Here is a 25,315-nt window from a genome sequence, read left to right as displayed (position 1 = left end):
CCTTACTGAAAACTGACGACGGTTCAGAAACAACGAGCTGCGTCAGATCCTGACTGAAATATGATCCGTCCTTAAAAAGGATCTCCATGCATGAAGATCTGATCTCCAGCATGTCCCGGAGACCTGCAGCAGCTATGAGGAACACCGTCTGCAGACAGTGCACGAATAAATTCATCTGATAAAAACCGAACCAGCAAAGTAGACGAAACGCTGATGGACGGGCAGCTCCGTCCATCCATCAGGACCTTCTGTCACTCGCTGTTTTCAGAATAAATACTTACACACAGCCTCCTTTCAGGACCGTCCTGATTAAAACACATCAGCTCTAAATGAATAATGTGAGTCACTGATGCCACAAACTCTCCCGCAGAGTCTGACAGAGGAACATTCATCATGAGAGTCTCTCCCACTGCATCATTCGTGTTTCTTCACCTCCAGTGTGATGACTGTGGGAAACTCAGTGTTCCTCTTGTTACTGATAAAACCTATAAACTGTATTTAGTGCACTGTGTGTCTGTGTGTGTGTCTCTGTGTGTGTGTGTGTGTGTGTGTGTGTGTGTGTGTGTGTCTCTGTGTGTGTCTCTGTGTGTGTGTGTGTGTGTCTGTGTGTGTGTCTGTGTGTGTGTCTGTGTGTGTGTGTGTCTGTGTGTGTCTGTGTGTGTGTGTGTGTGTGTGTGTCTGTGTGTGTGTGTGTGTGTGTCTGTGTGTGTCTGTGTGTGTGTGTGTGTGTGTCTCTGTGTGTGTGTGTGTGTGTCTGTGTCTGTGTGTGTGTGTGTGTGTGTCTGTGTGTGTGTGTGTGTGTGTGTGTCTGTGTCTGTGTGTGTGTGTGTCTGTGTGTGTCTGTGTGTGTGTGTGTGTGTGTGTCTCTGTGTGTGTGTGTGTGTGTGTCAGAGTGACCTTACAAAACAAAAACTGAGGCGAGAGGAATGAACACAGACTCTGCTTCCTGCTCATGAAGCAATCACAAACACGCTGACGGGCGACAGGAAGAGGAGGGGACAACGAGGAGCGCGCTCCAGCTGCCGGGCGCTCGGGCCAAACCGAGCTGGGAAATCCGGGGGCGTCGCCTGGAAGCGGGTCGCAGCGCAGGCGGTGCTGCTCAAGAACTTCTGTCTGCAGAACGAGGGAACACTCGCTTACAAAAGCATTGCAGATGCTGATGTCTGAAACTTTCCCTTCATTCTGGGAATATTTCATCAGTTTCAGGCTCCAAGGGAACAAATCGAATATTCAAAAGACAAAGAATCTTTGATGGTTACGGAGAGTTTGTTTAGGGGAAAGCAGCGATCTGGTTCATGTGAGCTTTTCCGACTGTGTAAACGACTCCCACCGAACTCCGATTTCACGGAGCTGCTGCTCTTTATCAAACTAAACCTCCCTGTGCCCAGATGTGCGGCGTAACCTCCGGCTTCTCGTTCTGTGAGGGGAGGAGTCACGATGTCTCAGGTGGCGTCACACGCACGCCTTCATCCGTAGTTACTGAGGCTCAAACAGTGTCCTTATTTTATTTCTAAATAAGAACTTTATGAAGAACAGAAGACACGTTTAAAAGGATTAAAGGTCAAATTTGTGCCTCAACATGATTCTCGTCACATTTCTGTTTTCAGATTTTCTAACATCACTTTTCTGTGGAGCTGATGTTGTTTCTGCTCTCAGAGCCTTTAAAAGTGATTCATGAGGTAAAATCAGAAGTAAAAACGCGCTCACCTGGAGGACGGGGCTGTTGTCGAAGTTGTAGGCGCTGGGTCGTCCCTCCAGTGTGGAGAAGGCCACGTTTCCTCCCGTGAGCGGCGAGATGTCGCTGAACTCGTCGGTGCAGAGCGCCTGCTGCTCGTCCTGGCCGGTGCGGATGAAGCCGCGGTTCGCTTTCTGGTAGGTCTTCTCGCAGGAGCTGCTGTAGTACTGGTACGGCACCCAGGGGCTGCCCTCGCTGGTCCGCTTGTAGATGGCGAAGCTCTCCGGCCGGCTGGTGTGGAACTTGAGGCGGACGTAGGTGATGTCGAAGGCCTTACCTGCAGAGAGAGGGAGGAGCGTTAGGTTAGGTTTAGTTTGTGTAACAGATGGAAGGAGACTAAAAACCTGCAGACCGAAAGAAGCTGAGAGTCGGACGAGCTGCAGGATCAAAAATACTGATGCTTCAGGGCGGAGGTTAAACCATGCACAGCACAGCTGGATGCAGCTGTACCTCCGCCCTGACTGTAACCTGAGGATCTCTGCGGAGCATCGTGTCTCTGCAGGACTGTTTCCTGACGCCCGCTCGGGCGCTGTCGGGGGGATGATCTCGGGCGATTTGGGAAATGCTGAGCAGGAATGTGAAGTGCAGTTCTTCCTCTGACTGCGACACTCGGGGCTGCGGACGGTCTCCGCATATTTGGCGAGTCTGAGCAGGTCGGCCTGAGCGCTCCAGCAGCCGTCAGTCAGCGAGCAAAGGGAGGCCGCCGCGTTTGAGCCGGGCGGCGGGGGGTACGGCTGTTTGCTCAGCCAAAGAATCTGCTCTGTAAACAGTGCGCTGACAGGGCCCCGGTCTGGAGGGGCCCCTCTGTGTCAACGGCAAATAAAGGTGAAGCTGCTGATAGGACTGAAGCGCACAAAGAGCTGCAGTTTATTACAGGAAACAATGAAGCAACAGCAAACACGCCGCCGGCGTCCTCCCTGTGTGTGCATGACGCTCTGAGGACCACACCGAGTTTATGAGCCCATTTACTGCTCACAATCAAAGCCTCGGTGGATGCGACGTCACCGCTGAGGTTTCATTTTCTGAATTACCGGCCGCTCTGTTCACACAGCGCTGCAAACACAGGCGGCCAATCAGAGGTCAGGCTGAAGGTTTTAAATTTCACGCAGCGGTTTAACAAACAGCACCGACCCTGGAGCGCTGGATCAGGGACGCATCAGCACATCTCATGAAGACCAAACTGCTACTGTGCTGCTTTCATCTTCACAAACACGCTCGCTTCGTCTTTTCACCGCAAACCAAACTCGGCGTGAAACAAACAGAAGCAGATGTTTTTATTTCCTGATGTGACAGACGATTGAAACCAGCCGCCGTGAACCTGCTCTCCACAGCAGATCCAGGACCAACCGTCACGCAGAGCCGCCGAGTTATAATCAGGGGCCACAACACTGTAGACTGTCAAAATAAAAGCATGGACACTGGCCATTGGTAAGTCAAACATGGGTGGAGGTGTTTTCTTAGAAGAATGAAAACCAGACGTGAAGAAAATGTTCAGAACGGATTAAATGTGTGTCACTGCGTTCCCAAAGTGTCGGCCTTGTGAGGCTGTTTACAGTAATCGAGTTTGAAATATCCTTCAAACATTCATGATTACATATTTACAGAGTCATAAAACAAAAGCTGTTCCCATCACAGGTGGGAAACGGCTCAAACGCAGAGATGGAGCAACAAGATCAAACAAAAGGAAGACGCTGAGGTGACGTTTGTGAGGGGAGCAGAACGGGCCTCGGGTGGACGGAGGTCTGAACACCAACCGTGCTGCTTTTATGTAGCCTCCCCAGAACGTCCCCTCACAGGCCGGTGTGCTCGCAGAGATCACAGCATGAAAAGGAAGCGCTCCGTCATGGTTTCCCACACATTCCTCCACAGCCGGTTCAGTTCCTGGAACAAACTGGGCTGAGTGAAGTTCACCAGTTTCAGAATAAAAGGCCGTTTCATTCAGATCTGACGGCGAACACGTGGGACCTGCAAACGTCCCGTGGAGCCTCGCCGGCCTCGGATCAAAGGTTTATGAAGAGGCGTCAGAGGAGACGAACGCCACTGACAGGAACACAAACCCGTCGGTGACGTCTCTTCAGAAACCGCACAGAAACACGCCTCCGCATCCCCACGGACGGGACAAAAGCGTCTGTTGTCGCAGCAATCGGGAGGCAAACAAAGTCCAGGTGGCTGCTGGGACAGGAGGCCGGAGGGGCCCGCAGGAAGTGACGCTGCAGACAGACGACAAAGCGCCGTCCTGAGAACACAAAGAGGAAGCCACACAGACTGGAAAAACAAACCGAGGATGAACCGAGCTCCTGCTGACGAGGAGCCATCTTCATGCTGCCACCATCTTTCATCCGTTTCCCAGCATGCACAGAGGAAAGTTGATGAAACTTAAAACTCTGGAAGACGTGGCTCTATGAGAGCAGGTGGAGCCTTCCAGCAGAATAAACCCTCATAAATCTGAGATGATTCAGGTTTTATGGAGATGAATTACAGGGAGTTAACAAGAGCTATAGAGGTGAAGGGTTAACAGCCTCGCCTGCAGCTGGACGACGTGTCCGTTTCACATATTTGACATTTGTTTCATTCTCGTCTTTTTACCTAAATCACAGAACAGGTCAGCCATCCTTAAAATGACTACGAGCGCTTAGCTACAGCGACTGAGCACGCTGGTGGAGCGAAGCAAACATACCCCTCACCCAGGAGAGCCGGGTGCACCAAAGCTCCTTCACCCCAGGGATCGCTTTATTGTCAGAGTTTAAAAAAGTATTTTAATTAAAAGAAAAATAAACATACATCAAGTAAATCAGATTATTGTCCTCTGCACAGTCACAGGCCTCCAGACGCTGGATTTAAGCTGCAGGCTGTGACGTCACACACTGGTTTAAGTCTTCTCGGTCTGTTACCACAGTAACCTCACAGCAGGTCACATGGTGTCATTAAAAAGGCCCCAAAAACCTCCAACAGCTCCAGTTAGCTGCAGTGAAGCTAGCAGACAGCTAGCCGCCTGTGTCGCCATCCACCTGTCGGTCAAAGAGGCCACGCCCCTAACGATGTATCCGGTTGTTCAGTCTGACGTCACTAGCCGTGTCTGGACCTAAACTCCGCTGCAGGTCCATATATCAAACGATCACTGTGGCATTACTGAGAGTTGAAAAACTGTCTAAAGTCTTTCATCTTTAATAAAATGATCAGCGTTCTGCTCTACCAGGTGTAACAATTGAGTTTAACATCCAGGCATCCATGAAAACGGAATTTATGACATTTAACGGAGTTAGAAGTTAGCAGGGAGTTAGCTCGCTAGCTTCTATCTAAATACAATATAGCATGTCCTGACTGCGGGGTTTTGGAAACAAATTAAAACGTACAGCTCTGTTATCACTTCCAGCATAAATGAAGACAGAAAACTAAACAGCAGTGACGTTTGTAGGGTTACTGAAGTTTGGCTAGCTGGTATATAATGATGTGCTACGTGACCGCTAGCGACACAGCTATGTTAGCATAATATAAACAAGCTAACTTTTTTTCCACTCGATAAAAGTTAATGTGAGTGTTCTCGGTGGTCAGGAACAAATGTAATCGCATGGCAGGATGCTGTAAAAGGACCAAACTTCAACCAGGAGAACAACTGAGATAATCCATCCACAATACGAGGTTAGTCATTCATATACTGCTGCATGGGCTGGGCTGTAGTTACATCCTAAGGTTTTAAAAACTGAGCTTAAATAAATGATTAGCGGTAATAAAAGCCGAGGGAGGTCAACAGGGATCACTGACTGTTTTAGGAGCTTTTTGAGATCAAATAGAAGAAAATACAAAACATTAAACATGTTAACAACACAAAAGCCATATTAAACGCAGACTACTTTAGACCCGGAAGTAGGATTCATCACGTCATCACTTAACAACCAGATAGCAACTACAACCAGAGCTGCAAACACGTTAACATGGGAGTTCATGGGGACTGACTCACCGGAGCCCCGGTGGACATTAGTGGAACTGCAGTTTCTGACTCGCACAGATTAAAGTGAACGTTTTTCCTCGATTTGAAAATGTGAGATTTGGTTTTTGTACAGCTTTATTTTTCTGATTTATTTCTCACCAGCAAAGCCAAGTATTCTATTATCTAACACGGTGACCTGGAATAAACCAGTTGAGATCATTTTTTACACGTTAAGCCTCCTAAAAGTGTAAGAAGTGAGTAAAAGAGGAGCTTTTGTCCTCTCATATTGTAAACAGGAAACGGCGCTTTAATAAAGGCCGGATTAAAAAACAGTGAACTCAACCTTTAAGCCAAATTCACTATAGAAGCTTTTTGTCTGCCCCTCCTTGGAGCCTCTGAGGATTTAAGCTGCCGTTAAGACGCTCCTGCAGCAAAGCCGCCGCTGAGAAACAAACGCAGACATCGTCAATTAGCTGGTTTTGCTTTAAGCGGCGCTAACCCGCCTTTTGTGGCACGCTGACCCTGCCAGAGTCTCCTCGGGGGGCCTCGGAGTCACGCCCGAACATGAAAAGAGCCTCCAGTCGTTCTGGAGAAGCAGCTTTTCTTTCCGAGGGACCGGTGGGGGTGACGGGGGTGACACGGCAGGAATGTGTTTCCGCTGGGCATAGTGACGCCGGACGGAGGGACGGACGGAGGAAGAAAGAGACCACAGAAACTCAAAGACGGAGAGGGGGCAGAGGGGGCTGCTGGGAGTTTTTCCTGCCCTGATATGGAAGACACGACGACTCAGTGAGCAGAAATGCAAACGAGCACGAGGGAGGACGAGCTCTGCTTAAGTGCCAGCGAGCAACGTAACGAGACCGACAGCTTCCGTAGCTGCATGTGACCTCTGACCTCTGGCCTGAATCTCCCAGTCTAAGCCTGGAGTCCAAGTTTGGATCAGAAGCAACAAACTTATCAGAACTTTAGCTGGAAAAACTCAAATGTACGGAGGCCCAGAGAGGCCACGATTACAGCAAACAGTCTCAAAGGAGTCGATATGAAGGCCGCTGCTGTGACTCACTGATCTGGTACTCTGTCTTACTTTGAGCTGCGTGATGATTCTTATTGCAGCCTCGCTCTCTGCAGCTCTGATCAACTGAGCATGTGCGCGTGTTCGGCTCCCCGCGGCACGTCTGCGTCACGCCACTCTGCAAGCGGAGGATCAGGTCGGCAACGGGATGGCAAAGAGGAATTTGTTTGGGAAATGCTTCCAAAAATATGAGAAGGGTGACGCAAACTGCCCGTAACCAGCGTCTGAATAAACCGGAGAGATGAATCAGCGCCGTCGCCATCTGAGCTTTTATTTTGGCAACTGTGGACACAGTCAGGTGCGTTTGGTCACAAACCTCAGATAGTCTCTTATAAAGGAGGCTTTATTTCAGAGGCAGATGTTCTTCGTCCACAGAGGACGGCGTTTAACGAGGAAGACGTCCTTCTGGAGGACAGATGAGGCAGGGGGAGGAAGCCGATGCAGTCGGCTCGCTGAGGCCAGACCTGAAAATCACGAGCTGTCCTTCAACGTGTTCGAGATGCAGCTGTTTCCTCTGACACACTCAAACCTGATGAACCCACATGGAAACAAGCAAAGACTGTAAAGAATCACGGACAAATAACCAGACGCAGGCCTCACTGCGAGCAGCCGTCACACGTCAGCCCGGCTGAAGAACAAAACCAGGATCAGGAGACGTTTTTTTCTCTCGTGGATTCCTGACATCGCTGCTCCGAACGTATCCGAGCCTCGGGGTCGGCCTGAGGGGTGGTGGGGGTGGGAGGGGCACGCCCCAGCACGCTGTGCGGCCCGGTGACATCATCGCATTTTTCTCAGAGCTGTGACATTTTCCTCACAGTAAAAAAATAAATTCTTGAAATGAATTCTGCTGTCACATTTCATAGCTGCTCTTCACTTTGAGAACATTCATTTCTGGCAGTTTGGCATTAAATCACGTTTTGAGAGAAACCAGCACACTGCACTTGGGTTGTTCAAGTACTCCGAGGTAACGAAATGACAGAAAAGGAAAAGGTGACAAATCTCAGAGCATCCGTGACTCTGATGAAGCTTCACAGCTTCACTGTGTCGCTCGCTTCCTGCCATTATAAACACATATTTCCTTAGAAGAAATGAAAATAAACGTGCAAACATGGCCGTTCGTAGCTTCTGTCAGGTCTTCAAACTCCGTGTTTTATAGTGTAAACTCCACTAAACTGGGGGCTGAGCTCCTTTAACACATTTCTTGGATGTTTGTGAGCTCTGGAAACTTCCCGGGCTCGTCCTGAGGGCTGGGAGGGGGGTTACAGTTGTTGTGAAGGTGTGGGGGGGGTGGGGGGCACGCCTCAGCTCACAGCACGGTCCAATTAAATTTCCTCCCATGACATCACCGCATTCTTCTCCAGGGAAACGAACAATGGCCGCTTTGACTTTTGGATGTGTGGGCACCGCCGAGCTTCGAACTCACGCTGACGAGTCCGGGCAGCAGGTACCGCGCAGGAGAAAGGTCAAAGGTCGCACTGAGCGCGCTCTCTCTATTTACATCCACTCCAGTAATCCGATTATTGTCAGCTCAGGCGTGAACGCAGCGGGCTGAGGACCACTGCAGACTTTCAGTGTTTGGAAACAAACACGTGAAAATGTTTTGAATGCCGAATTCAGCCGAAGAGCCTAAAACATGAAGTGAGATCATCATGAGTGGGTTTAAACGCAGCTGCTCTCGCTGCGGGGGAAGCATCACCAAATCAGCTGATTTTAAAAGGGAGTTTGGATAAAGCTGCTATTCCAGGGCTGCAGGGTTGTAAAAAAGGATTTAAAGTGATGACAAACAAGATGAGGCAACAGGAAACAAAGAGGACCAAACTTTGTTACGAACCAGACGATTAATCAATGACCAAAATCAGCTGATCGATCGGCGATCGCTGCCGGAAACGTGCGAGTGTTTCAAGTGAAGCGTGTTTCACATTTACGTACAAAGATGAACTTTGACCCAGTCTCTGACTGAACAATGGAACTAAACGAACTTTCATTAAAGACTAAACCCTGTCGAGAGCTGCGAGGATCCTCCACCAAGCGTGCTCGTCTCCCAGCAGGTGCCGGGGTCAGAGGTCAGCGGGCTGAAGCCGCTCACAGATAAAAAGCACCATCAAATTGGATTGGGCTTCTGTGAAAGGCTGCTGGGGATGACGCAGGAGGAGCAACGCCAGGAATGCAGCGGAGTTTAACCCTTTACGCCCCGCGGCGTTCCACGCTGCGTCCTCGTCTCCAAGGATACGTGACAGATACGAGAATCGGGTCACTGACTGCGGCCGCGACATGTGCAGTGCAGTTACACATTAATGTCCCGGTTAATCTCCAACCTGCTGCTACCTTAAAGGAACAAACCTCACACAGTTCCAGACTTCATTCACTAGTTGCTGAATTTATCTTTATTCGTAGATTCGTTTGCTTTGTGTGAGAAGCTGTGACCTCCTCCTGCCTCCGTGCACACGCTCATACGTCCAAGTAGAAACAGCCGACGCTTTAAAAGTTTCCTGAAAATGAAGAAGACTGAAGAATGCAGAACGCTGTACAGATGTGTGATAACGACCAGGTGTTATCTCTAAACATGCAGAGAGTCAGAGGGGAGCCGAAGACGAGTCCAAGCCGCTATCAGCTCCATCTGTTTCATAAACAACCGCTGGCTGAGCGAGCGCTCCGATTGGCTGTGAGGAGATTAAAGAGGCAGGCTGGATGTCGAGGTGAGAATGCAGAGGTGTGTGTGTGTGTGTGTGTGTGTGTGTGTGTGTGTGTGTGTGTGTGTGTGTGTGTGTGTGTGTGATAACGAGGCTGCAGGCGGAGCTGAACGCTCGTCAGCAGCTCCAACATAAACTGAGCCGAGCGTCTCCGCCGCCGTGACATCAGCACAGGTCACGATGGTCACGAGCAGGCAGAGAAACTGTGACCTTCCTGTGGGAGTTTCACAGCTCGCTGATCATGTGACCGAGCAGTGAAATTAAAGCCGTTCTTTAAAATAAAAATGAAAGTCTCTGAGCACGAGCAGCACGGCGACGCTCACACGCTACCCCGACGTTCCATAGCGTGTGTTGGGGAAAGAGATGTTTCACTCTTCTTAACACGAGTAAGAGAATGACTGGAACATTTGTCTGTAACAGTGAGGCGCTGTGAAGCGCGGGGGCTTCTGATCCAATAATCAAACCCAGGAAAAGTTCCTCCTGCTCTCCTCTGAATCAGCCCATTGTGAAGAGAAACAGATTTTTATGAGCCTGCGAAGTAAATCAGGGTCATCCTGGACCTTTTATATTTTCAGGGCTGAAAAACACTGAAGCTGGAAACTGCAGTCACATCAGTTTTACACCCACACTCTCCTCATCGCTCAGCTTTGAGCTTCAGCCTGACACAGAGGAGCAGAGGCCTGGACGTTTCTGACTCTAATGGAGAACACATCAAGTGCATTGTGGGTAAACTGTGAAAGCTCATGTCGGCGTAGACTTAGAGCAGATGAAAAGTGTCCTTTGAGCCTACATTTGGAAAGCAGGCTGACCTTCTAGCTGTGCGTCCTTCTGTGAGACGCAGCTGCAGAACGACACGAACAAAGTCTGCAAAGGTCAGGATGGAAGGACGGACTCCTGTGTGTGTGTGCACCTGTTTATACATCTTTGTGGGGACCAAACGTCACTTGTGAGGACAAAAGAGACAGACTGTGGTTTAGTGTTACAGTTACCCTAAACACAACCACCTCCTAAGGGTTAGGCTGGGCGGCTGGGAGAAGCATGGATGGATGTCCTCACTAAGGTATCAAAACGAGAGAGAGTGTGTGAGTGTGTGTGTCTCAGAGGGGGGATTTCCAATTAAGTGTTTGAGGGGGAGGGCAGCAGGAAGGGAGTGAAGGTGGGAGGCAATGATTGTTTTTAATGGCTGAGAAGAAGCCCTGTCATCATTCAGTGAGCGCTGCAACGCGCTCTTAATGTGAAAAGACCCGAAATGACTGATGAAGAGTTTGATCCAGTTTCCTTTATGAGTGTGAAGCTGCGAGTTCAGCTTGTCTGAAGAGCAGATCAGTTTCCACCTTCAGATATCTTAAAGTAAAAAGTGAGTTTTTCCCCAAAAGCTGGAAGAAAAAATCTGAATTTAATCCTTAAAAGTTAAAAGTTCAGCAGCAAACAGACGAGCTGGAACTCGTTTCTTTTCTCACTCGTTTGTCTCCTATTTCTTCTTTAAATGCGTAAAAACCAAAACGATTCCGCTCACGATGTTTGCAGAGCAGGAACAATCGGCTCCTCCTCAGGACGTCATGACAAAATGCAGCCTTTTCTTCTTCACGAGCTCGGCAGCCCCCCCTCCCCGAGAGCCAGAAATAACCAGCAGATTCCCATCAGTGAAGAAGCTGCGATCTAATCAGAGGGCGCCCCTCCCCCTCCTCCACCACCTCCTCCACCACCTCCACCTCCTAACAGGAGGGTGTTTGGGGAGGATTTGGCAGCAGGACCACCAAAGAAGCGGGCGCCCCGCCCGGAGGTGTCACCACACCGGGACGTCAGGAACAAACAGCAGTGGCCCTCGTTACCACAGACTAAGAGTCCCAGCAGGGCGTCCCACCCCCGACACCACCCCCACCTACAGCACCACCAACAACCCCGACAAAGAGTTCACAGCTGCAGGGAGCCGAACCTGACGTCACAGAGTTTGGTGCCAAACACGGGGAGAGGATTAAAACCTGTGCACAGGTTGTGAAGACCTGACGGGGTCCCGGGTATTTAACCTTCGTGAGGTCATCGCCTTGCAGGTGATCCTGACACATCAGGACATGTTTGCGAGTCGTCCAATCCCACCGTCACGAGTGGTCAAGGTGGAAAGGGCTGACTCTGAGGAAGCCTTTCAGATGAGAAGAACCAAAACTCAACCGTGACCTGAGAACAGAGAGCCTGCAGAAACAAGCCACACCCACACGACCACTGCTTCCCAGGGGCGGAGAGAGACTGTGCTGATGTCCGGATTAAGATAAAGAAGGATTATTTTGAACTTTGTTCATGCAAAGCGGCTTCAGGAGAGCTCGGGAGCAAAAACCACAGAGCTGGAAATGAGCAGATCAGATCGGCTGTGACTGGAAAGGAAAACGAAGCATCGAAGATTCTTCTGTTAATTCAGGTGTAATAAACAGAAAGAGCGAGACGCCAACATGAAGGCCATCGAGTGTTTAATCTCGCTTTAATAATCCTCTGAAGACGAGAGGACCCGGAGACATGATGTCACCGAGTGAGCTTCACTTTGAACCAAAGAAAATAAAACTGGATGTGAGGGAGATTTCAGTCTCCACACAGCTGCCGCCTCTTCACCGAAGCCTTTTCATTTTGTTTTTATTGATGCGCCAGTCTCGCTTCGCCAAACGCCGCCTGGCTCCTGTCAGGTTTACTGGTGTCAGAGGAGAGCAGCTGGACACGAAGCTCAAACACTCCAACGCACGTCGGCGGGATTAATCGAGAACATCGTGTTCTGTCAGGAGAGCACAGGGGAGAGAAAACATCTGGAAATCTGCTGCAGCTCGCCTTCAAATAAAAACCACATCAGTCGAGACGTAAACAAGCAGAACAATGAGCGAATGAGCTCAGAGCGCCCGAGGACGCTCAGCTACTATCTGCTCATCTGAACAAAGGAGGGGATTATTTAAAAAAACTCATATCCTGCTGAGATCGTCTCTGAGAGCTGATCAAAGATTAAATTAAGCTTCAGCTCTGCCTGCGCAAACACGGAGCCTGGAAACAAAAGCCGGGCCGCTGTTTACAGAAGACGACGGCCCAGGCCTCAGCGGGGACGCGTCAGGACAACAACACCACCCGCGGGTCCTCAAACGCCCAGCAGCTGCACGGCGAGCCAGAGCGCCGGCCGAGCAGCGGCGTCACAACCAGGGCGTGAACGCGCCACGTCTGAACCGTCCGCCTCGTTACTCACAAATACACGTGCTGCTGTGACGACACAGGTTCATTGAAAATAAGAATAAATGTAATTTAAAGAAGAGTTTGTGACGCAGCGATAATCAGCCGCCATCAGTAAACTGTGCAAAACGTTCACATGGAGCAAACGCAGAACTTAAACAGCTTACATTAGTTTTAATGTTTGACTTTGTGATGTTAGGAATGTTATCTTCAGCTGTGAGTGAAGACGAGACGCTGTAATCTAATCCCAGGAGATTACGGGTCCGCGTGGTCACACCGAGGACGCTGAGGAGAAGATGACCGACTGCGTGCACAGCTCAACATCCTGCCATATTAAATTACACTGATTGTTTTTTGTGTTGGAATAATTTCCATCCACTTTTCACTTTTGGCCACGCCCACTGGCGACAGAGGTTTCCCATCAGCTGCAGCTCTTTCCCTGTGACCCGGAGTTCCACAGACCTGACGTTTCCACAGCCGGGGTTCGAGCTGGAGGGGCGAGGGACCGCCTCTCCATCAGCCGTGTAATTACGCCACTCGAGTGGAAGAAACACGAACAAACAGCCGATGATCGCGTTTCCCGGGACACAGTCAGCTCGCGTGTTTACCCTCAACCTGCTTTGATAACATTTTACTCTCCCTCGCTATCTGCCCCCTCCTCCCAGGCAGCAGGGCTAAAATTACCCTGCATGCATCTGCTTGTCCCTGTAATGCATCTCTACTTGTTCACAGACTCCACGCCGTCTATAATAAGAGAAACCCCCCCTCCCCCGGGCTCCCTGCTCTCCCTGGGGCGCTGAATCACTTCCTGCAAAGCAAATCTCAGGCTAAGTCCACACTAATGTGGTTTCATTAGAAAACGCATCGTTCTGGCCTCCCGTCCACGCTGAGACGGCGTTTTCCTCAAGGACAAACGCTCACAAGAACGCATACATTTCAAAACGGAGCTGTCCTGTCGCAGTGTGGACGCTCGAAAGCGCAGACTTTCTAAAACGATTAAAACCAGTTAAACAAAGACAGCAGAGGCATTACAGTCGTTTTGATTACTCTCAATTTTGACAGCCCTAAAAAAGATGAATCAGTCTGCACATGCTCCAGAGAGCTTTCCTGCAGATTCTTCAACTCTCACTTGCTTTTGCAGGACTGGAACGTAAGTGTTTGGGCCGTTGCAATGTGCACGCACGACTCTGAAAACGCTAGTGTGGACGCAGCCTCAGAGTCTGAGCAGGACCGGGCCCACCGGGCCCCCTGCCCAGCCTCCCCCCGCTGCTTTAACAAACTCCGGCTCAGTTTCCTCCGAGGTCACAAGCCGCTTCCCTCAGAGCCTTTTCCCATCCTGCTGAATTCCCACAGCAGCTCGTCTTCCCACAGGAGGAAGCACTTTAAGTCAGTTTACAGTCAGGTCAAAGGTCAAAGTTTTCTGACAGGACTGGAAGTTATAACTGTAACCAGACCAGAGTCCATGCAAGAAAAACACGATTTAAAGAGGTCGGCTACGCAAAGTTTCACATCAGCATCAAAATGACGACTGAAATAATCGAATAACGTCTGAAGGCTTTTCAGAGGTTTGGTGCACCTGCGTGTTCACTCAGGTAAATGGCCTGTATTTATATAGCGCTCTACACATCCAGTCATCCACACACTGGACACTGGTGCCACCGGGCCCTCTGACCAACCAGGTACATGTGAGAGAGAGAGAGAGAGAGAGAGAGAGTGTGTGTGTGTGAGTGTGTGAGTGAGTGTGTGTGTTGAAAAGAGACGTTATGATGCGGCTGAGGGGAACCAGAAAGTTAAGGGCCACCGACGATGAACGGTTTGATGAACCTGCCAGAATCAGTGAAAACGAGGAAAACATGCACTCTGAGAAAATCTGCACATTTTTATTTCTTCTACAGGAACGAGGGATTACGGAGCAGCTCGGTGCTGCTAAGCTAATGCATTGATTCACTGATGTGCATAAAGTTTAAGCAGCTCTGTGCAAGCAGAGGTTTTGAAGCATTCGGGTTCGTGTTAATGACCCCATCTTTGGGGAGTGGACTCCCAGGGAATTCAGCCCAAGGTCAGAGCAGAAAACCCAACAGCTCTCAGACTCTGCAGGCCTCAGTGAACAGGTTAAAGGTCAAAGACTTCAGGAACAGTGTGCTTCAGGCAGACGAAGCCAAAGGAGAGATGCTTATCCATCAGGCACAAGAAGCAAACTCAGCACGAACAGCTGAGACCATCTGTCAGCGCGGTGCAGGAGCCATCTCCATCTGAGAGGACCTCCTCTGTCCACAGACTCAGAGCTGAAGCTCAACACAAACCGGGTCATCAGCAGCAAAGCTTTCTATCACCGAGACACAAACGTCTTTTCACATTTCTCACCTTTTTTGATGACAAGAGATTTCAGCACAAAATATCTGAAACTCACCAGCTTCTGGCATACTTTGCATTTTAGGACCAGCAGATTTTCCCCCAGATTGGAGGCATTCAAGCTCAGGTCAAAGCGTGATGACAAAGATAAAAGAAGAAGATGGAAGAAAAGAGGAGAGAAGATGCGTCTGTCCCGATTCCCCTCGTGTGTCTGCGCTTCCTGTCTAATCCTTTAAAGAAACACGATAAGAGAACAGACATCTTCCCTTCTTTCAGCCTCCACTCTGAACCCGCTCGCTTTATCTGATCTCGGTTTGTTTAGTCTGAGCCAACATGAGCGCATTTATTCCCATTTCTAATCTGACGGCGGGAAGAAAGGCGGAAACTTCACGTGATGGGAGATAACGGAAGTTAAAGGACCAAAGAGGTGATCTGTGACGTTGAGTTTTAAGGACATCCTGAGGTTTCAGGTGAGCAGATGAAACTAAACGCAACAAAAATCCAAGTTTCACAAAGTCACGGTGCATTCAATGACACGTCTGGAATCACCAGCTGCTAAAATCAAGTCATGCAGCGGAAAACCTGCCGGGAAAACGACGACTCCATGAAATAACAAACGCGCTTCATTCCTGGATCTAGGACGAGAGAAACAATCGGAGATTAAAGCTGCTTCAGACGCAGGAACGACCACCGAGCTGCAGCAATAAATCAGCTGCTGCTCGTTGTTATGTTCACGTGCAGTGAAACAGGTAAATCTGCAGCTCCTATAAACTCTCATCAGCTCGTCTCCGGTGGAAAGTATCCGACGTGAAGCTGTAATTACAGCTCTAACTTCCTGTGCGCGCCTGGCGTCACGGCGGAGGTTTGATCCAGATGTGAGTTTAATAACAGCCTGTCGCAGCTTCCACAGTTTAGGAGGTGACAGGAAAAATAAATGCACCGACGAGCTCGTACACGCCGCAGACGACGTCGCACACCGACCATCGTTCAGGTCACAGACTGTACACGACGATGGCAGCTACGCGCTATTAAGGCCCCGCCTCCTGAACAGATCCCTTTCAATTCATGCAGAGGGTCAAAACAATCGACATCAAGGGAGAACTTCCTGCAGCCAGCTCAAACCTGATTGGTCGGCAGAATTGTGGGCTGAACAGAGAAATGTTCCCTTTGCTTCAGCTTCTCATACACTTATTTAACTATAGAGAGACATGTGATGAATCAAAACAAACCCCCACAGTCTGCAACTCAAAGCACATCAATCGAACAAACTAAGAATAAAAAGGAAAAAGAATTCGTTTGCGACGCACGGCCGCCTCAGTGTTTGGGACAGGACTGGACTCGCGCTGGTACAGAAGTCCCGCAGTGACCCTGAACGCACCGCAGGCCTTTTAATTAGCGCACAGCAACAAGAATGTGGAGTTTGTACTCTAAAGTGAAGCGCGATGAGTGAACAAACAGCAGGAGAAGAAAAGGACGGCGTTTGTTGTGGGGGGAGGATGGAGGGAGTGAAGGGGGGGGGGGGGGGTAAATAAAGACGCTTCAGCAGCTGGAAACAAGCCTGGAAATTTCCAATTTTCAGGATTAAGACATCCAGACTCACTGTGGTGAAGTAATGAGTGAATTCTCAAAGTCCACGAGCACGTCAAAGCAAACGTGGCTGATTCTCAGAGATCAGGGAGACCTGTGGACGTTTATACGCAAATAAAATGAATGAAACAGATCCAGAGAGCGAGCGCAGCTTCTGGTGTAAGACGCCGTTCACCCACACATCGCACTCAATTTAACAGTTTGCACGCTGAAGTTGCTGCTCACAGTCACGGCCTGCAGGACTGCAGGATACTGATCAGCAGTGCCGGTGAGCGAGAATCCTCAGGATCCTCTGACGGCCAACGACAACCTGAGGTGACGGCAGGAGCAGATCGACCGCGGAGACGAGAGAAAATGCAGACAGAGCAGAAATCACAGCAAAACACCCCGAGGGAGGAAGAGGGTGATGGAAACCTGCAGGCTGGATCATATACAAACTCCCTCTGTGGGAAGCAATAAGGGGAATTCCCCCAACTTTGGAATATCTGAATTTCAGGCCCTGGAGCTGAAAGCTGGATGAACAAATAGTTCAGTCTGTTTGTTTGTGTCGGCTGCTTCACCTTCATTAGACCAACCCCCCCCCCCCCCCCCCCCCCGCCCCACACCCACCCACAGGGCCCAGTTTCTTGTTCTGCACCAACATTTCCTTTTAACCATTTACACGACAGTTTCACAGCTCGCTGGGCTCAGCGGCCAAGTCGCCCTCTGCGGCCAGGTCGCCCTCTGCGGCCAGGTCGCCCTCTGCGGCGTGTTACATGCAAGCAGATGGATTTTAGGTATTCACAGAAACTGTTTCAGAGAAAAGTTACAGACGAATGAGCCAATCAGGAGAGCCCACGGGCTCAGAGTCCGTCCCACCGTCTCTGAGAAAAGAGCGGGAATCACAGAGGGCTAAACATCCAAACATCCAAACATCTAAACATCATCATCATCATCATATCTGTGACACCAAAACGTCCTCAGGACGCCCTACCTCAGCTGAGGCGAGTCCGATCGAGCGGCCGCAGGTTTCTATTAAAATATTGATATTTGGGCATAAACGCAGCATAAACCAAGTTTCTGTCACAGGCGGCTGAGACGCCGGCCCCTCCCCCAACACCGCCGCCTCCTCCACGTTAGAAAGCAGAGCGGAGGTTTGTGGGTTTGGAGGAGCCGAGGCCTCCTGCCTCTGATCTCCTGATAGGATTCATCCTGTCTTTGATGGAGGGGGATGGGAGCTCATCCCAGACTGTTTAGCTCTGAGGAAAAGTCTGAATTCCTGAGATGACTGACGGTTCAGAGCTGAGGGTGACGCTGCCGAGGAAGAGGAGGAAGTGCGGTTTCTTAATGCGATCTGAGGCAGCAGCCGGCTCGAGGTGACTCATATCAGGCAGCGCGAGACGGCGCCTCGGGCTCCAGACTTTGATTAATCCGTCCGGAGTCGTCAGAGCAGCTGCTCGGCAGGCGATTTAAGAGCAGCTAAAAGACTTTCTGTTAATGAATGCAGAAGAAAACACACGGCGAAGGACGGCGTCACGGACCCGAATGTCAGCCAGTGCTTCCTGTCACACAGCCAGCCCACTTTGACCTTTAAACTGTGGAGACGTAGAAACGGTGTGAATGAGGCTTTCAGACACACGGTGGGTAAAGCTTCCTCAGCGCGCAGCTGCTCCTCCATGTTTGTCCCGACCAATGAAACGCTGCAGGTGAATGTGCGGGGGTCACGCACGTGGATATGACATCACACCACGTCCGAACATCACGGAGCAGAAACTCGTGTTGTTCTGTTATAGAAGGACGGCAGCAGAATTCAAATATTCAGGTATTTGTTTCAAACTATGGACAGACAAAGCTGACCCACCTCTGAGAGGTCAGAGGTCAGAGGTGGCCAGATTCGATAATCCTGTGGATGCTCACATTGATTTTTCTTCCTGCTTCTCACACTGAAGCTTTTCTTTTGTCTCGTACGAGCAACGTGAATCTGGACAAACGCCAGTCGAGCAGGCCAATGGGAAGAGAAGCCGTTTGACTGAGAGCACCAACTGTGTCGCTACACCGCCCGGCTGGAAATCACATCCAGAATAATAAACACAGCTGACAACTGTTGCTTTCCAGAATAATAAAAGTCAATCACTCCCCCAAACAGAAACGGTGCGAGGAGGCGATCACGTGATTACAGCCCCGAGGTTTGAAACCACGTCCCATAAAAACCTGATTAAAGACACTTTCAGTGTGGAAGCCTCTCAGCTGCCGCTTCCCTCTGAGGGGAAATGTTTTCCCGTCTTATCTGCAGCAGACGAGTCACCTTGACTTTCAGCCCGAGACGTCGGCGCTTCGGCTTTAAGCTCCAAGGTTACGAGATATCAGATGGGCCCTAAACGCCTCGCCTTTCAACCTCGCAGACTCGCTTCCTTTTTGACCGCCGTCTCTGCCGATTATTTATCCTCTAAAGTTTCAAACTCACCTGGATTACAGCCAGCGTTGGCTTTAATCCAGCTGACAGAGACTGCAGTTCCTGTGCCGTCCACCAGAGGCTCCAGCAGCGCGTCGGTGGCCACAGACTCAGCTGTAGATGTGACAACTCTATGAAACCCATCTGTTTAAACAGGATCAGGGCTTAAAGTTTGGATTCTTAGGGGCGTGGCCTGTTTGACTGACAGGTAAATGGCGACACAGGCGGCTGTAGCTGCTAGCTGCCTGCTAGCTTCACCAGAACTGGACCTCTGCAGCGTGTTTGTGCTGTTGGAGCATTTTTAATGAGTTTTTTTATTGTCTGAGCTCTGCAACTTCACCACCCAAAGCTCACAAATGATTCAACATCTCATTTAACTGTGAAAACTAAACTTCAAGAACATGTTTAACACAAAGGATGGTAAAGTTCTGCTGTTGGAGGTCATAAGGTCTTCAGATGACCATCTCTGCAGTCCAACCAGACTCCAGGGAGAAAAACACTCATTTTAGCTGAAACAGTTGAGCCTGAGAGGCTCGCAGCACAAACATCAACCCAATAGAGGCACCTGCAGCTTCCACGCAGAGCGACGCGAAGGCTTCAGTGTGTAAAGGCTGTTATTCAAACAGGAAGAAGTAAAAACACCAGACGGCTGAACTGCGCTTCACCGCTGACCTCGTCCACAGAAGCAGATCAAGCTTCGCTTCAAAGATCCAAACTCTTTGGGATTAAGTTAAAGAAAGCGAGTTTCCTTTAAGACCAGCGGCCTGAGCGTCACATGCAAACAGCTGGCCTCGCTCCGACCATCTGGGGAGGGGTCCGTTACTCGCTTCAGTACCCGAGCGTCTCTTTGAAGTCTGAACATGGACGCCGAACATCAGTGAATTCATCAAAAGATGAAAAACTCGGGAATCTTCAGAAGCAGGAGGAAGATTTAAACTTAACCTGTGACTCTGAAGAAACACCTGACGGGGGTTTAAACGCCTCAGGCCGACGTCTGCCACGAGGCCGTCAGACCAGAGGGACCAGAGGGAAAATTTAAAGGTAGTGGAGGGTTAAGGGTGGCTTTGGGCTGGAGGTCTCTCTCATCAGCTGCAATGAGCCAGCAGCCATCGTCCAGCTGTGCAGCTCTCGTAATTGCTCCACATCCCAGTTTCCCACGCTGCGCTCATTCCTGAGACGCCAAACAATGCCCCCCTCCCCCTCACTCAGCCCCAGCCTGGTATGATTTGCAACAGCTGGACACTCCAGAGGAAGAAAAACGTCTTTTGATGGCACTGTGGGTTTTCCCACAGTGCACTGCTCTCTGACTCACAGAGAACAGACGCCTCACACATCAGCTGCTGTGGAGCGATCATCATCATCGTCATGTTCAGCCGAGGATCATCAGATCCAAAACGCAGCCAACTCCCAACATCTGGATGTTTGGTCTGCAGTGTGAAAGAGCTGGGGTGGTTCGGCATCCTGGGTGAGGCGTCTCACGTCCAGGAATCGGACCCGGGAGACAGATTTTATTTCTCGGCTGGTTAGGACCGCCTCAGCGTCCCCTCAGAGCAGCTGGAGGAGGTGGCCGGGGAGGTCTGCATATCTGCTGCTCCCACAACCCCGAAAACGTCAGAACAGATGAGTCATTATGAATGTAACAAACTGCATTTACTGAACTAACAGTTGGTTTTTTTTTTTTGGGGGGGGGGGGGGATCAATGGTGGGAAGAAGTGGAGGTGGGACACCAGAGCTGGTGTCTCAGATTCTCTGATGCACCCATCACCTGGCTCCAAATCACAGCCACAGAATTTAGTCGCACACGTGCTTTTATTTTGACAGGATTCTTTACACCCTTCCTGTGTCTGACTTCCTGGCCCCCTCACCTGCTCTGGGCACCGCGACGCACCTTCCACACTTATGCCGGGTACACACAGGGAGCGCCCAGGAGGAAACAGCGGTACTGAACAGGCCAATCACAGCCATCGTGGACCGCGTCGCCCATTTTTCTCCTGAAGCGCCCGACAGGTGACGGCACGCGGTTTCAGAGGGTCTGCGATAAATGAGACCTACACTGAAACTTTCACTCCAGGCTCAGAAAAGCTTTTCTAAAACAGCGCTGCTCATCTCGCCATGGTAACCACCAATCTCTGCCACCACAATAACCACAGAAGAAGAAGCGACAGCGAGTGACACCAAAAGCCAACCGACACTTGAAACCTCAGACATTCAGTAAATGTTGTTTCAATAATAGCTGGAAGCCGGTTTGGTTTCAGCTAGAAGGAAGTTTCCGATGTGGCGGTGGAGGCGGGGGAGGGGGAGGGTCACATTAATATTCAGCTCTTCACAGCAGAGGAATGTGGAGGGTTTGGAGGAGGAGCCTTCGTGTACGTTAGGTCATCGTGTACTGAACAAACTCAGACAGACGTGATAAAGTTCGTTTAATCAAAACGTGAAGAACCGAAACGTTTCTCCCTCAGTCTGTTACAGAAACCCACAAAGCTCTTCTTTGACCAGACTTCGTTCAATTTTTGGTTAATTCTACATCAAACATTTGCCGTCAGCCTGTCCTGTGAAGTCCTCGTGCTGGTGAATCCAGATAAATGAGGGGCCCCTCTGCATCCATCTGCACGGGGTGTTCCTCTTTGTGGGTCTTTCATGTCACCCTCATCGAGTCGGGACATGTCGCTTTCCCGCTGCAGACGCACTGCAGCACATCAAAGAGTCCCCACACACACTCACGCACACACGCACACACACACACACACACACACACACACACACACACACACACACGGGTTTCCTGAGATTAAGCTGCAGCTTTATCATCCGCACACTTTAAACTCATTCGCAGGTTTAGAGATGAAACACGAGCGCGCTGCGAGCACTCGCCTGCGTCTTTACCGCCTGCGTTACAGCACGAGCTGATTTCTAATCCTCTGCTCAGATTTCACTTTTGCACAAATTGAAGCTCATTCACTTAAATTTGCTCCACCTGTGAAACAGCTCAACGAAGCAGCACCTGACGTCGTTCACGCGCTCTTTACAGGCTTCGGTAAGAAGATTAGGAGTGATGTTACTGCAGACATTCAGCTGACTCTTCCTGAACCTTTAATATCACGCTCCATAAAGTGAAGCATCAAACCTGCTCTCAGCATGAACATGAAGGACCTGATTCTGTGTTACAGCCAAAGCTGAAGTGAAGACTCGCACTCGTAACGTTGAGCAGAGATGACTCGGACAGTTCCTCTGCTCCGTCTGAGCTTCCTGTGAGAAACGATTGTATTTAGGAGATCGGATCAGCAGGAAATGACCTCTTCACTCTGCGTTCAGGAAACTCAACGAGCTGTTCAACCATCAACAAACAGCCACGCGATGACTTCCTGAGAGATTAAAACCTGAGAACCGTCAGCGCGTCCTGAGGTTCGGGCGGGACCGCGGCAGAGCGCGAGCACTGACTGACTGACTGGTCCTCGATGCAGCGCCACGTGAACCGGATCTCCGACTGCTGAGGGCGTCTCGAGCAGAGGAGTGACCAGCACCACCAGCTGCTGATGGTGTAGGTGGAGACGGGACTCTCTGTGGAAGGTGCTGGAAGCAGATGTGTGTCGAACTCCAGGCCTCGAGGGCCGGATGTGATTCAGGTGTGTTGACCCAGGGTGAGATCTAAAACCTGCAGGACACCGGCCCCCGAGGCCTGGAGTTGGACACCCCTGGTTAACAGACGTGCACGCCGGTGCGCTCGTGGACTCATGTGTCCGTCAACCAGCAGCACGCCGACCTTCACAACTTCTTCGAGACTCCTCAGTAACACCCTGGAGGCTCAGCTGGGGGCGCTCAGGTGCTCACTGCCTGCTTTCTTTACATGGATCCCTGGACTGCACCGATCTGTGCCACAATGACTTCACACACCTGAAAGCAGCAGAGCTCCGATCACGCAGCGCCGCGGGCCGAGAGAAGGCGGCGTGTAATTAAGGCAGCAGCACCTGAGGCCACAAAGAGCCCAGCTCAGCTCCAAGCAACGGCATGACCGAAGGCCTCAGGAATGTGGAGCACTGTTAAAAACAGAGGAGGCCTCAGGCGGCAGAAATAGACAGGTATTTTTAAAAGGCCGAGTCAGGAAGACTGAGACGACTTCCAGCAGACACAGATCATCCTGACAGATCTTACAACAGCTCAACCCAAACCTTTCACTTCACATTCAGACGCACAGCAGCGACAGGAGGCAGCTGGGAGCGTTCTCCTGCACCTCACAGTTGGTGCATACTTCCTGTCAAATCAGAAAAAAATGCTCTTCAGGGTTAAACTTTTTCATCTAGCTTGAAAATATGCCAACATGAAGCGCACGCAGACTGAAGGAGGGCTGATGCAGAAGAAACGCAGCGATGCATAAATGACTGAGCTCATGAGCTGCAAGAGCTCAGCTGCAGTTTATTTACATCATCCTGTTTAAACAGGGAGGATGAATATTCCCGGGGGAAGCAGGAGATGCGGCTGAAAGAGGTCAAAATAGACCCTGAGCATGTCTGAGAATCATAAACACCAACAACTGAAGCCAGTGCTGGCGGTGCGTTCAGAGGCGGCTGGGACACCGAGCTGCCAACTCAAACCATGAGCGAGCAAATGGCACAGACGTGATGGAGACCCAGCACGAGCTCCACCTGCTTTCAGTCAGGTCAGAAAATAGCTGCGACCCCCCCAAACACACACACACACACACACACACACACCTCTGATTCCAGCGCCATCTTAAAAAATAGAACTCAAGTAAATACAAGTAGAATGTCATCTCTGACCCTGTTTGACGTCATACTGCCAGAAAACAGTCTTCTCTCCTGTTGAAGAAAGTCTCACCAGACTCCGTAGAAAATTCCACAGATTTAAATGTTCCCGGAGCCTTTCCACCTCTCACAGCTGTTCAGCGCGCTGCACTTAGAGCAGAAGCGCCAAGTTTATAGTGTAATTCTATTAAACAGAGAGTGCTTTGATGTGCTGACTGAGGCCGAATAAAAGAGAGGGACCCGCAGATGTGTGTTTGTGTCGTTTCGTGTGGCAGTTTTAACAGAAAAGAAAGAAACACGAAATTTACATTTTTAGGGGGGTTCGGCTCAGCGGAGAGGAGCGTGCAGGGGGTCAGACTGAGTAGAAAGTTTGAGTACACGGTGGTCACGTATGCCTCTCTTGTTTCTGACTGTTTGAAGCCATATCAGGTAATCAATCTCCTCCAGAGTTTCGCAACTTCTTTATTTCCCAGCCAGACTCCATAGAAAATTACACTACTTTAACTTTTCCATCCAGTTTGCTTCCACCGCAGATTTTCCATCTGCTTTGGAATGTGAGGACGTGCATTCAATTCGTGAAACAAACACTTCTCCAAACACACACACAGAGCTCACTGAGCTGCCCTCGGACCTAAAGCGCAGAAACTCGCAACACTAAATATGGGATTCCGTGTAAGACTGTGTGGTTTGAGTGTTTTGACTGTAAGCCGAATGAAAGACTGACTTATCCAGATGCGTAAACATTTGTGTCTGTGTTGGTTTGTGCAGCTGTTTTCAGCGGGGAGGAAAGAAAAGCTTAAATGTGGAGTTTCTTAAAGGAGGTTCGGAGCGGAGGTGAGCGCGAGAGGTGTTCGGGGTCTTACCGAGGTGCAGGGTGAGGTTGATGGAGTTCGGGTACTGAATCCCCGCCAGCATGGTCTGGCTCTGCCACCAGGTAGTGTCCTGCTGGTTGTTGTAGTCGGTCAGGTACGCGGCGCCGTGGTGGTTCCGCGGGTCCCGGGCGTCGCAGATGTGGCACGACTTGGTGACCCCGGTGGCGCCGGTCTGCACGCAGTACTCCTCGGGCGGAGAGCCGCAGGTATTGGTGGCCACCACCGTCACGTTGAAGGCAGCGTTGACGAACTCGGGCATGCAGCGCTGCGGCCGGTCCCGCTCGTCCGAGCACTCGTCCATGGCAGCGCGCACGCACAGCGCCGCCGCCCAGCTCAGAGCCACCAGAGCCCGGATCACACTCGGCATTTTTCCTGCCCCCTCCGTCCTCCCTCACGATCAGAAGACTGCGCGCGGCTCCCTCGCGAACTCTCCTTCAACTTTTCAGAGTTTGCAGAAACTCCCCGGTTACCGACATGAACCGTCTCCGGGCAGCGACTGAAGCGTAGGGCGGGTGTCTCCGTCCCGGCCGCCTCCGCAGCTCGTGTCCGGCTGTGCTGTGTACTGTGTGGGGGTGTGCGGGTCTGCGCTCGGCCTCAGCTCTTTGTGTCCGCCGCCGCCATGCAACAAACTCCAGCAGGAAAAGACGAGAGTCCAGACTACACCCAGTGCGCTACTGCGCAGCTCCGAGG

The 25,315-nt window shown here is 50.5% G+C and overlaps 1 protein-coding gene across 1 annotated transcript in view; it reads right to left on the bottom strand.

Moving 5' to 3' along the window:
- Positions 1–25,315, bottom strand: part of lamc1 (laminin, gamma 1) — a 46,892-nt gene extending 21,577 nt beyond the window's left edge. The window contains exons 1-2 of the mRNA XM_026149130.2: positions 24,617–25,315; positions 1,708–2,012 (exon numbers count right to left, since the gene is read on the bottom strand). Of these exons, the coding sequence (XP_026004915.2) occupies positions 1,708–2,012; positions 24,617–24,992 (681 nt within the window). The 5' untranslated portion in view covers positions 24,993–25,315. The remainder of the gene's footprint in view (positions 1–1,707; positions 2,013–24,616) is intronic.

The sequence above is a fragment of the Astatotilapia calliptera genome, chromosome 18, assembly GCF_964374335.1.
Source record: "Astatotilapia calliptera chromosome 18, fAstCal68.1, whole genome shotgun sequence".
NCBI classification, from domain to species: Eukaryota; Metazoa; Chordata; class Actinopteri; order Cichliformes; family Cichlidae; genus Astatotilapia; species Astatotilapia calliptera.
The sequence above is the reverse complement of the archived record's forward strand: the minus strand, read 5'-3'. Positions and strand labels throughout refer to the sequence as shown.